The 12,915-nt window shown below is 46.9% G+C and overlaps 1 protein-coding gene across 3 annotated transcripts; it reads right to left on the reverse strand.

The window, feature by feature from the left end:
* Positions 1-2,305: 2,305 nt before the first annotated feature.
* Positions 2,306-12,407, reverse strand: PPP1R3B (protein phosphatase 1 regulatory subunit 3B). 3 transcript variants are annotated; one of them, XM_014786312.2, is made up of 2 exons: positions 12,171-12,407; positions 2,306-6,177 (listed from the first exon to the last, which is right to left on the reverse strand). In XM_014786312.2, exons 1-2 carry the CDS (start codon positions 12,221-12,223, stop codon positions 5,295-5,297), a joined length of 936 nt encoding a protein of 311 aa, XP_014641798.1. In that variant the 5' UTR covers positions 12,224-12,407; the 3' UTR covers positions 2,306-5,294. The 3 variants fall into 3 exon arrangements, with proteins under 3 accessions (XP_014641798.1, XP_014641799.1, XP_087274600.1); XM_014786313.2 differs by lacking the exon at positions 12,171-12,407 and adding an exon at positions 11,316-12,164; XM_087418474.1 differs by lacking the exon at positions 12,171-12,407 and adding an exon at positions 10,556-11,294.
* Positions 12,408-12,915: the final 508 nt, after the last annotated feature.

The following is a 12,915-nucleotide window of genomic DNA, read 5'->3' on the forward strand; positions in this document are numbered from 1 at the left end:
GCTCCTCCCCAGGGGGTTGCATCTCCAGCAGGCAGGACTTCTTTCAGAATCACCATTTTAGTCTCAGTTCTGTGAAACTGACTTCAATTTAGGGGGACAGTTCTTAGACAAAGAAAAAAAGACCCACGTGGTCCTTCTGGCTTTGTCACTGACTGGCTATGTGACTTTAGGAAACTCACTCTGGGCCTTCACATCTTTACCCATAAAAAGAGCTCTCTGATATCCCTTCCAGCTTGAACACTGATGATGTTATGAAGTCCAAGCTACCGGAATGCTATTCACCCTGTGATTCTTATGAAGAATGCAAATAGTGTATGTGGTACTTCTCACAAGTTTATATTTAGCATCATTTTAAAAATGAATGTGTTGGCCAAGCCTCAAAAGTACTCAGGGCACTTTTAGAGCCCCTGGTTACCTTACTCCTGCTGAAGACACTCAGAGCCCCTTCAGCAGGGCAGGTGACAGCAAGGCCAGACCCAGGCTTCTTGGCTCCTAATCCCAGTAGACAGTAGAGTACACTGCTTTTACACGGCTACCAGAGGCTTCACCTAAGACGTGAATGTCTCTTATAGCGCTGGGTGGAAGCAGCACTAGCATGGCCGGGCACATGGTAGAGGAGCAGCAAATGCTCACCCAAATTATCTGGACAGCCGGATATTTGCTATTCCGGGGACACTGCTCTAGAGGTCTTGTTATTTTTTTTCTTTTTACTCCAGATAGCTCCGAGATGTCTGTCTCACAAGTCAGAATGATGTAAAGATCATGAAAACCATACTGAATCTCACACAGACATTCATAAAAACCCGTGTTATTTTTTTTAACCCTTCCTATTTCTGTGATGGCAAATGGGGGACAATGTTGGACAGTCTCGAGAAAGGCACATACGGATGTAGCTTCCTTTTGCATCTGTTGACTAGGTGGTCAGCTTCCGTTTGCTCCACCTGCCCCTGCAGAACCACTCCTGCCTTTCCCAGCGTGGCCAAGACCGATTTATAGGAAACATCTGGCAGCAGCTTACCTCTCCCTCCATCCCACCTGCTGAACTTTGAAACAAAACACCTCTGGAAATTTTACTCAAGGGGATGGTCCAATACTCAGTGGCGATGGCGGGGGGGGGGGGGGGGGGTTTGCTGGGTACGGAGTTTGTCTGATCAAGCAGTTAAAAGCCATGCTAGCCACTTATAGTTTTCCCACTTTTGAATACGCTAAACCAAAAATATGCTCCAAGAGCAAGCGAGAGGGTAGGAAGAGATGCCCTCAGAGTATTAAAAATGGATTCAGAACAACACTGGTCCCTGTGCTCCTTCCCCAGCACTTATCTTCTTAGCTAGGACGAGCCTTCACTGCTGTGACCCACCCCCCCCACTCTGTGCCTCACAGCTTTTCAGATAAGCCATGGATGGTGATCGAGACCTTTGGAAACCTACATTCTATATGTGGAAACACATCGATTGAAAATATTTCTCCCCAGCCTCCGGCTCCAAGAATAGAGTCAGTTTTAAAATAGGACAGTTTCAGTTTTGCTTTTTCTACCTTTATTACATTTTTGAGTTTGAGATACAAACCACTCTCTTATACCACACAAAATACATCCATTCTTGTGATTTTAAAGTGCATTTCCCCTTAACTTTGTATACAAAAATATTTATTTTTTAAAATGCAGAAATTTCTTGACAAGGCACTTTCAGGCATCCAATGAAGATGAGTCTTCGGTTCTACATTCACGAAGTAAGAGTGAAACCACACCATCCGAAGCTGCATTCTTGGAGTCCTCACAGTCTCTAGGAACTGATAAACAAAACCATCAAAACATTCACAGCTTTACAACTTGGGCTGCAAAGTTTTACAACCATAACAAGGAAAGCTGCCCATAACCACAGCTTATCCCTCAGGGTCCCAAAGGCGTCTCCTTCAGGAAGTGCAGATAAGCTGCCAAATCATCTTCAGATGACCCGCTAAGATCCCACTACACGTGTAACTTCTTGTCCCCAATTTCAGTGATCTCATCAGGAGAGACAGTAGGCGGGACCCCCGGGGAGGGAGCCTTGAGGCCGACTGGGGCAAACCACATCCGGGGGAGGAATTTGAAAAGAGGAAACAAATGGAAGACGATCAAGGTTTTCATTCACTGTCCACTGAGAGGGAAGACCCAGAAAATGGGCCCTTCTAAAAAGTGAGCAAACGCACATTTTGGTTTATAAACATATATATATATATATATATATATATACACAACCCATTTAACGTCCAGGTGACTACAATTTTTAAAAAGCAACTCATATGCAAAGATCAAAACCACAAAGCATTCTTTTAGAAGTTCGAAATTTACTTCTTTAAAAAAGCATACTGAAAGAGTAATGTTTTGCCACCGTTAAAATTAAATCTTAGAGATAAAATAAATTCTACCTTGACTCTAACATCGTTTCAATTTCTGGAGAACTACACAACTCCATTATTTCTCACCAGCTCCCCTACAACAAGAATACTTAAAAAAAAAAAAAAAACCCACTCAAATGTTTCATATCTTCCAAGAAACATTGAAAGCTTATTTATTATTTATCTTTATATAGTCCAGCCTATGTATTGCACCTAATTTGCAAATGCCCCCCAGGGCATTTGGGGGAACAAACATGAAACAAAAATGGAGCTGCTTCCCCATTCCTGGACAGCTGCACCAGGGGCAGGAGGCTGGTCCTTCTGGGACTGAGGGCCATTTGTCATCATAACCAGGAGCTGTCTGAGGGTCCAACCTACAAGTCAGGCTGCAGTGAAGTCTCCAACTAAGAACCTCGTCTCTCTCTGAGGTGTGGTGAGCTGTAAAATAAAGAGAGCTTCCATCGAAGCAGTTCCTGAGGCCATCTGTTCACATCCTGGGACAGAACTGGGCCAAAAGGAGACAGACTGATTGGTACAGAGAAGACAGTCTTCTTCAGACGCTGCCACCTCAATGAATGATGATGCTGACAGGGAAGTCGGGCAACTGGATTCTTTAGTCATGAAGGGTCTTTGCAAGCAGGTGAGGACTTGCCTGGTGGGACGAGCATCCCAGGTGCACTGCCGGGGGGGCTTGCAACCAGTGCCCCCAGCAAAAAAGCTGCAGTCAGCTGGGAGCAAAGAAGGATAGAGGGGAGGATTTATGGTGTTTTAAAAGAGATACTTATCACTGGATTACCATATTTCAAATTTTGACACAGAATGTCTTAAGATCATTATTACTGAAAACCAAGGAGTCACTTGAGACATTTTTTTTTATGAACATAGAATGATTTCATTACCTTTAGTCTGGTAACATGTAAATGACAGTGCACCCTGTACCTTTCCTGAATTGCAGGAGGAGGGAGGGGCCTTTTTAAAACAAGATAAATTAATTACCTATATAAAATCAGTTTTGCTTCCATTCCACTTAGATTTACACTCTTAATAGTTTCGATCAACAGATCTGTAACATTGAAAGTACTGTCTGTGTTCTTGATGGGTAAGATATGCTTAGATAAAACACAGTTCTGCCCAATTTCAGCATAAGATAAAAATGTGATTTTCCCATAAATGATATTATCATGTAATCCCCGAGTGTCACCCACCTGGGAGAGGCATAAAAAATAAAGCACTGGATTGCAGACGAGTGACAGCCAGTTTTAGGAACAAGAATTCTATTGAATACCACTTAATAGCATTTAAAAAGTCAAAACATTTTTAAGTTCAAAAAAGGAGGAAAAAAAACCCAACGACAAAACTCTAGGAGGCAAGACACTCCATACCTGCCCAACACTGATATTCTGATTGATCTGGAAAACGCAAGTGAAAATGCTTGCAGAGTCCAGCAGCTGTGCCCCAAATCCAGGCAGCTGTGCATTCCTCCTCCTGCCTCCCTTAGGAAAACCTCGCTTTACTAAGATCAGGCAAAAGGAAAATGAGACAGTCATTTAACTGAGCTCCAAAAACAAAAACAAAACAGAAAAAAACCCAACCTTCTACAAATACACATGTAGAAATGTTTTTTAAACACCCCCAAGTACAAAATAATCTTGCCCCAGAAAAATCACAGGATTTGAGGATCCATCTGACAATGAGTCCGAGTCGTCTCATCACAGTGTGAACCAACAGACTCTTAATTCTTTAGTCCAATATGGTTAAGAACAACTAACCTCTGATTATTTCAGAGTAGGCAAACACTGAAAATAAAGTGTGAGAACTTGCTGAGGTTTCTCTCCCCTCTCCCTTTACATCCTACACACCATAAATAAGAACACCCAAACCAACGTCCCAGGGTGCTTGGAAACTGTCCTGGATATTGTAAATCACAGTCAAAGTAAAACCAAACCTCTTCGGAAGGCTTTGAGGATATATGGGATCTGCAAATCAAAATGTCCTGAACACGGCATAAAAGATGACTCTCCAGGAAAGGCGATTCTAAAATCCTTTTGTGAAGAACAAGATGCTGCAAACCCGCTGAGCAAGTTAACACAAATCATGTAATTGAGCCGTCTGGTGACTCAGGGTAAGAGTGAGTACTTAGAAAGCTCCCTCAAAAGCCAAGAGGAAAAGCTAACAGCGTCCTACTCCTGACTGTCCCGCTTTGTCACACCCCTGCCATCTGTAACACCGCACAGGAGCCAGTTACGTTCGATAACTGGTGTGCCATTCCCTGCTGGAGTATACATGTGGGGTCAGAAAGAGGAAATGTCTGTCTCAGTCACAGGCTGATTTGCCTTTATTATCTTTTCCTGAACATCAGATGAACTGTGGAAGAAAATAAGATGCAAAAAAATGCACAAAGTGTGAAGTAGACATGGAACGGCAGCAGCAGGCAGGAAGGGCCTGGCTGGGCGGAGAACACCCGAAGACGAACGGCGTGGATCCGATGGGAGGTGGCTGGGGACGGAGTGACTATGAGGCGACTGACTTGCCACATCCGAGGGGAGAGGAGCAGCTCCCCAGGGCAGCCTGGCACACTCTGGGTTGCCCTGTTAAGCCACCATCCTCCAGCCTCGCCAGCACTGCCTGCAGGCCTGGTTCCTGCCCAGACCCTGTCCCGCACATCCTGCTCGGCCCCTCGTGGCTGCCACGGGCGCCAAGCAGCCGGCACACCACATCCACTCTGAGTGTGAAACCGGTTTTGTGATCTAAACCTGGCTGGTTTTGCTGGTTTACGAAAAAAGTAAACAGGATCCTTTCTTTTCAAAAACTGTGCCTAATGGCAGTTCAACTTTTCTCTTGGCTTCCACCTCCATCCCACGGTGACTGCGTTGAGGCTTGTCTGCACCCACTCAGCCAGGCTCTGTCACGTGCAGTCACTAATAGTAGGGCCCCAGCTTTTCGTATCCTAAATAACTAGGCCACTCTGGGAACAGACCATAGGAACACCGAGGGCTTCCGAATTGGTCAAACGATATTCCGAAATCTGGTCCGTTCTGTTGCTCGGCTGTCCCCTGAGCGGATTTCAGTTCAGCCCGGATGATCCTATAGTTTTTGCCTTTGTTGCTGTCCCAGTATGCCTGTCCGTTGCACTCATAGCACACAGCAAACTCCATTCTTTCATAGGACTGAATTTTCTCGGGTAAGCTAATGTCAAAGGAGAACGTGTCCCTGTCTGAACCGGCGTAAGTGTCCTTCACATACCGACAGGGAAAGTCTGTGAAGCTTTTCCAAGTGTCAAATGTCATTCTGATTTTCACCATCTTCTCAAAGGCGAGGTTCTGCACCTTCACTGTGCCCGAGATTGCTTTGTCCTTCAGGACGCAGTTTTCAAGGCACACGTGGTCGGTCTGAAGCCGATTTCTAAAGTCTAAGTAATCGGCTGAAGGCTGTGAGAAATCCAAAACAAAGCTCTCGCTCTCTGCTGTCGTCAGACTCACAATGTTGTCTAGGAGCTCGGTGATGTTAAACGGAATATCTAACGGGTCATCGAACTCCGAGAACACTTTGACCATTGTCAGGGCCAGCCCCTGATTGTCTGCGAAGGACACTCGCTTCTTCACCTTCTTCTCCTGGACGGTCGGGGCCACCATGCCACTGGCTTCGTTCTTGCTGCTCAACTGAATACAAGGCCTTAGAGGCTTGCTGGGCTTCGGGGAGATCTTGAAGGTGCACCTCTCTCTGCGCAAGGAAGGGGCCATGCAGCTGTATCTGCACTCGATGTCCACGGCCATCATTGGGTTAGACGCATAGGCCAGGACCCTGGCAAAGGGAGAAGAGAAAGAAACAGCAACGAGATCAGACCGACGCTGAAAGTCATCATTCCAACAGGGACTGGTACATAACGTCTCCTTCATCCCTGTCCACACGGCTACAGCTGAGTATTATCTCAAGTGTGACCTCGGTTTCAGGGAAGATTAGGAGTGTAACGTTAGGGGAGAAAAGGTCCAAGGTTAAAACAAACAAACAAACAAGTATGGAACCACTGGTTTCAACACTCAGTTCACAGGTTTTTCTGTCAGGGTTTCTTGGGGCCTTCAGAATGCTAATGCGCCACAGGGAATAATGAAAAGAGTACGCTGTGTGCAGAATTTCCCAAACTTATCTGATTAGGGAGCCCTTTTTTGTGGAGCATGTTGCAGAGCACATGTTCTGAGGAACATACTTTGGTAAATACTGCTTTAATCCAATAAAGAGAACTTAATCCATCCCATAAATATGGATTAGTGTTTACTATATGCTGGGCATTATGCCAGACGCTGGGATTCAACGGTGAAGATAGACACAAACCTGTGTGCATTCAACTCACAGCAGATTTTTATATTCCAGTGTATCTTTCTTTAAAAACCCCCCAGCAATTTAGTATTTTTAAACCTTTAATATAAGTGAATATTTGTCTTATCTACAGCGAAAACAGCCTCTATACGAATACAAAGCAAAGAAGATCATGTTAAAGAGGTTAAATCTGACTTCATAAAAGCTATGTTTTTCTGTAAGTGAAAAAAAATAAGTAATATCAAAAGTCTTAAAAACTGGGAAAACATTTTACAAAAAGCATGATGGCAAAGAATTAATACATTAATATATAAAGAGTTCTTAAAAAGCAATTACAAAGTCAAACAATCCAGAGAAAAATGAGCAAAGACCATGAATAGAAAATTCATGAAAGAAATTTAAAAGTGGCCCATAAATACGCAAAATGTCCAATCTTGTAAGTAATTTAAGAAATTTAGATTAGAAAACAATGCCTATTTTTGTTTACCTATTGAGTTAAGAAAGAATTAAAAAAGATAATACAATACAAATATTTCTATTAGTCTAAATTGGCACAACCTTTGTAAATGTTCTTAGCATCTTTGGTTCTAATATCACATACAGTTATTTATCTTAAGGAAATAATTAAAAGTCCATGAGGGTTGATTACTAACATATTCAATGCAATAATTATAGGGGGAAAAGAGTGAGAAAATAACCTAAATGACCAGTAACAAGTGTCTGGTTAAATCAATTGTACCACATCCATGTGATAAAACTTTATATCATCACTAAAAACCATTATTTGAGAAAAGATTTAAATGGCATGGAAAAAATTTATAATATATTGTTAATATAAAAAAATGGAGAAGATAAAATTGTACACAGAGACCAAACTTGTGGGGAAAAACTATGTGTATGCACACACACAAAAGACTGAAGATAAAATTCTCAGAATATCCAGGTGATACGATTTCAGGAAATTTCTGTTTTCCTACTTTTTACTTTCTTATATTTTCTAAAATAATATCCCTTCAAAATCAGGAAAAATTAGTCTAATAAAACACCTTAAATATTTTAAGATTTTCCAAAAACCCACCCAACACTACTGCTTCTCTAAAGCCAAGCAATTTTTACCATTCTAATTACCGTGGCAAATTTATATTCTGAGTTGACAGTTGCAATGGGCTAAATGAAGAAGTCAGTGATGAAACCAGGATTAAAATCTCTAGTCTAAGAATCACAGACATGGTTTCTGGATTAGTTCCCCAACACACCTCCCCTCACTATGGCAAGGGTGCAGGGATGTGGTGGTGTGTTGGGGGGCTTGCTCTCAGGCCTCCCCTAGTTCCCACCCCATCGTGGGGGCTGCAGGGTGATGGTGGTCATTAAGGAGAAGCAACAGGCAAAATGTTGCTCATCTTCTTACAAGAGCTGGGACCACTGTTTCCATCCAATAAATAATATCTCGTTTTCAACTTCTGATTTTGATTAATCAAATATATAAAGAAAAATGAGAAAGGGCGAAGACATATTGGGTTTTCAAAAGAAATACAGCACTGCCCTAGGATGCAGGAATCACTTAGTGATGACCAACTGGAGAAATACACAAATTCAGAGACAAAACAATAATTTACAGTTATAATGCAGTTATCTAAACATTCATTTGAAAAGATATTTGTCTTACTGTTTTCTCTCTATCAGAGTCAAAAGAGTGAAAATTTTAGGAACAAATGTGCTTTCTATTATCTATTCTTATACCCATGCATTTGTTCTGGAAAGGAAAGTTCTGACTGGATTGGGCAAGACAGCTTTAAAGAGTCAGTGGGTTGACTAAGGGGTTCAACGTAAAAAAAACCCTTACTTACATAGTAGTTACATTTTAGTTTTCCCCTGTCCATCGCAAAATTTGTCAGAATGTATTGGAATTAATTATACCTAGGCTCTAATTTCAACAAAGGCGGTTTTCCTTTTTTCAATTAAACATGAATTAAAAACCAAACAGCCGACCAAGCCTTGCATCCCAGCCCCTTGACAACCTGGGTGTGAACCAAGGGAGGAGGGGGTTCCTCCTGGGCTGCAGCTGCTTCCTCCTGCCCTGAGTCAGCACTCGGTTATCCGCAAGTTCTCTATGCACGTACAAGCCTGCGAGTCAACCTCATACGTGCTTTCCCGCACAACATGAAAACCCTCGTTAGAAAAAGGTTGGGAAACTCTCAAGACGCTGGGGAAATAGAATTCTAAAGCAAACGGATCAGGTAAAGAATGTGCACACTTGCAGTGGACTAAAGTCACTCTCAAATTCTAATCCTGCAGGTTAAAAACACTTGGCTGAAGACTTGGGTACAGTTAACACTGTTTGGACCCAGCTGTGTCCATTTCCTCTAAGATCCCGTTTATCACCAAGCTGTCAGAACAAGTGGAACTGGGGGTGGGGAGGTGCGGGAGCTAGTCAGAGCCACAGATACTTAAACAATTCCACTGGCACTTTCTAGAGCCTAATTGGTTTTGCAACATTCTTCCATGGAGGGCAAAAGTAAGGTTAACCACCTGGCAGCACAAGGGTACTAACAGGGTACTGGCCCAGGGCATTGCACAAGCAACCCTGCCCAGAATCCCGTCACCTTTTTAGTGTCACCATAACTGGGCGTGAGGACACTAACCCCTGTGGCCTCAACTTGGGGTACGATCTGACTTGTTGGCCACCTTGCCTATCCACAGGTGGATACAGGCTTTTATTAACCAGATCATTCTCCAAGAACAGGTACACTAAAGTGCTGGTTTGGTACAGGCCTTCCTGACCCTCAGCTCAGGAATTCTCCAGTGGACCCTGACAGGGACCATCACCCAGAAGCACTCCTAGCAATGGAGACGTACAAGGTAATAGTTTCCTAAGTCCCTGAAAGGAAGGCACCTGGACAGGTGTTTTATCCTCAAATGGCATGAAAATGATCAGTTCCAACACAGGATGCACCCAGCTATACCTCAGGCCCCCTCTCCTGACAGACTCTCCTGCCGCTCAGCCCTTTTATCTCCCAGGCCAGGGAATATGAGTCACTAAGGTTGGCCAGGGAAAAATCCACAATGAGAAGAGGCATGGACACACATTTGAAGGAGCAGAGCATGACGTAGAACCTGGATAAAGTTTGTTGCAGGGCAGGATCACGAGAGTATGAGTAGCTGTTACTCAGACCAGTATGCATTCTCTAAACACTTTCCTTCCAAACAGGTGACTAAGAGATCAATGTTGCCCCACGAGGTGGGCCATGCCTGAGGTAGATTTTAGTGTTTCTGGCCAAAAGAGGGCAAACCCTAACACTCCATGAAAATTGGAGAGAACACAGATAATTTTGCATAAACGCTTTTTCTGTTCCACTAGTGACAACACACCTTCTCAAGACAGCTGGCCAGGGTTAGAAGTCATGGTGATTTTTCTTGTGAAAACTATATATATATAGACATACAGAAAATAACCCCATGACCTTCACAGTTTCAGGCAGCTGAGCTATTGGTTTGCTGGCTGTGCTTTTCATAGGAAGTAAATATTTTTTTTGTATTGAGGCCAAGACATTTCTCCTCCATTCTCTTGTACTCTGATAAGAAAAGACAGAAAAATCAGACGCACCGAGAACCCACCAGAAACACTGAAACTATATTAGGTAAGCATTCACAACCAGATTACCAGGTTATAATTTTTTAAAGACATGGCCATCTACCCCTTTGGCATTTCTTCATTCCCTCCCAAAAAGTTTGGCTGACACAGTACGAATAAAGGTGACATCTTTCCCTTTGTACTCAGACCATGGGGCCCTTATTCGCAGCGTTAAAAGCCACTTGTACTCCTCTATCCTGTCACCGACATCCGAAGTACATTTGAGATACATACCTGTGGATGAGGCTGCATATTACAGGAAAGAGGTAAGTTAAAATGGCACAGTCCCTGCCATCTAAAAATGTCCAACGTGAAACAGAGAACACTGGCCTAGGAATGCCTCCACCTAGCTGTGCCACTTGGGGCAAGTCACTCAACCTCTCTCATCTTGAGCTTTCTCCTCTGAGGTCCCTTCTCGCTCTGACATTCTCGGTTCCTCATAATGCCTGATGTTCTTCTCTTCCCACTGGCTTCTCACTAGACACTTCAATTCTCCTGTTGTGGTAAGTGCTCCAGCTGTCTTCACATTAGTTTTGGCTCCTGGACAACGCTGCCAAATGGACAATTTCCTCTGCTCCTCCGCACCCCAGCTCAGAACCCTAACGCTGTCTTCTCCCGGACCCTGGGTCTCCCAGGGAGGCCTGGCCACAGAGACCACAGGCTCCAACACCTTCCAGTAACTCTACAAGTTCTCAAGCCAAGTCTTTCCTCAATTTTCTCCTCTTCTGCAGGAAACACCAACAGGACGGGCCCCGAATTTTCTACTATGTCCTTCTGGGCCCACTACACCCTCTTTTGCAGCAAGTCCCTTCCATATCCCTTTCTCTGCTCAAAAGGGTAGCATGAATAGGGCACGGGCAGGGGCGAAGGCAGAGCGTCCAGTCTGGAAGATCCCACAGGTCACTCTGACCCTGCCCCGCTCGGTCCAGCCAGGACGGGCTGCGCCCGCCCCCAAGCACTCCACGAGCCTCGTGGGCCTCGGCCCGGCACTCACCTTTTGGGCCGCGGGGAGGCCCCCTCTCCAGCCCGCTTGCTGCATCGGAGAGTCCGGAGGGAGGTGGCAGGGGAGGCCGCCACCACCAGACTACGTGAGCGTCGCTGTGTCCGGGAGGCAGGGCTTGGGCTCGGTTCCCGGAGATGTGACCGGCAGGGGGAGGAAGACGACGAGGAGGAGGAGCCCAAGTTATCACACCAGGGCGGGGCGCGGGGCAACCCCGGCCGGGGCGGCCCCTCTCGAGCGTCCCCGCGCGGCCGCCTCGCCCCCGCCGGCTCGGGACACCTCCAGTCTGGGGACTAGGGGTCAGGGCCAGGGGTGGCCCGGCTCCAGGAGGCCACGGCCGCCGCAGCGCTCCATGTCGCATCGCCCTTGGCGGCCGGAGAGACTAGCAAGTGTGTTTCCTTGCGTTTTACGGGGCAACCGAGCCCGGAGGGGGACGAAGCGACTTTTCCTTGCGCTCCCGACCCCACCACCCAACTCCGCCCACACCCTCCATAAGTGTCGGGTCCCAAGCTGGAAACGCCTTGTGTCAGGTTCGAACCCGGGACAATAGGCGGCAAGAGTATCTGGAGTCCGAGCCCCAGTCCCCTGGCCACCCCTCGCGGCCGGGACCCGCACCTCGGTGGAACACGTGGGTCTGGCCAGGTTTCATCCCACCTCTTGTCCCTGAATTGCCCTCTCCACGTGGAAGCAACAGCTGACTAGAGCCCGCCCAGAGTGTTCCACCCCGCAGTGTAACTACAAGTTGCACGGTGAGAGTGTGATATTAACCAAAGAGGGTCTCCACTGCGCGCCCCTCGCCGCCGTTTCCCGGCCCTGCACGCGGACTCCAGGGCTTGGAGAGGGACGTACCTGGTACAGCTCACAAGCCCCGCGGTGCAGAGGCGCCAAGCCCGCGGCAGCATCCGCGCGGGGGTGGCAGGGGCAGCGGCGGTGAGGGCAGGAGCGGGGGTCGGGGCTCAGGTCCGCGCCCTCCGCGGGCAGCCGCATCCGTCCAGGCGCCAGAGCAGCCCGCTCGCCTCCTCCCTGCGGCCCATCACCCGGGACTCGGGCTCCCCGCCGCCGCGCCGCTCACTTTAACTTTCCAGCCACCTCTCCCCACTCGGGATGCCATCCCAGACCCCCTTTCACGTGAACGCCCCCCGCAGCCAATGGGCGCGCCCGGGACGCGAGCGGTCGACCAATGCCGGTGGAGCCGCGGCCCCGCAGAGCAGCGCTCCGCCACGTGATCGGCTGCGCGCCCGGAGTGATAGGGCTGGATTCCAGGGGCTGGGAAGGGGACGGTGGGTCACTGTTTCATCAGGAGCCCGGGGACGGCGCCAGGGCGCAGAGGCACTTGCCTACCGAAGAGCATCCCATTGCAGCAAGCGGGCTGGACGCAGGCGGCTTGCAGGGTTCCCTCTTCCTAGGCAAAGTCCCAGATGGGCAAAGCCTTGCTGCACGCTCAGAAGTGGTTTCAGTGGCATTCACACCGTCCCGCCCGCCCCCCCTTCATCTTACAGTTTAGCCACGCAGCTCACAGATGACCGTTACTTGCCGCATCGTATGCAGAGCCCGGAGGAGCCCGGAGAGAATAAATTGTTCTCTCCCCCATTTG

Source organism: Ceratotherium simum, chromosome 28, assembly GCF_057802395.1.
Source record: "Ceratotherium simum simum isolate JZ-2026a chromosome 28, ASM5780239v1, whole genome shotgun sequence".
NCBI lineage: Eukaryota > Metazoa > Chordata > Mammalia > Perissodactyla > Rhinocerotidae > Ceratotherium > Ceratotherium simum.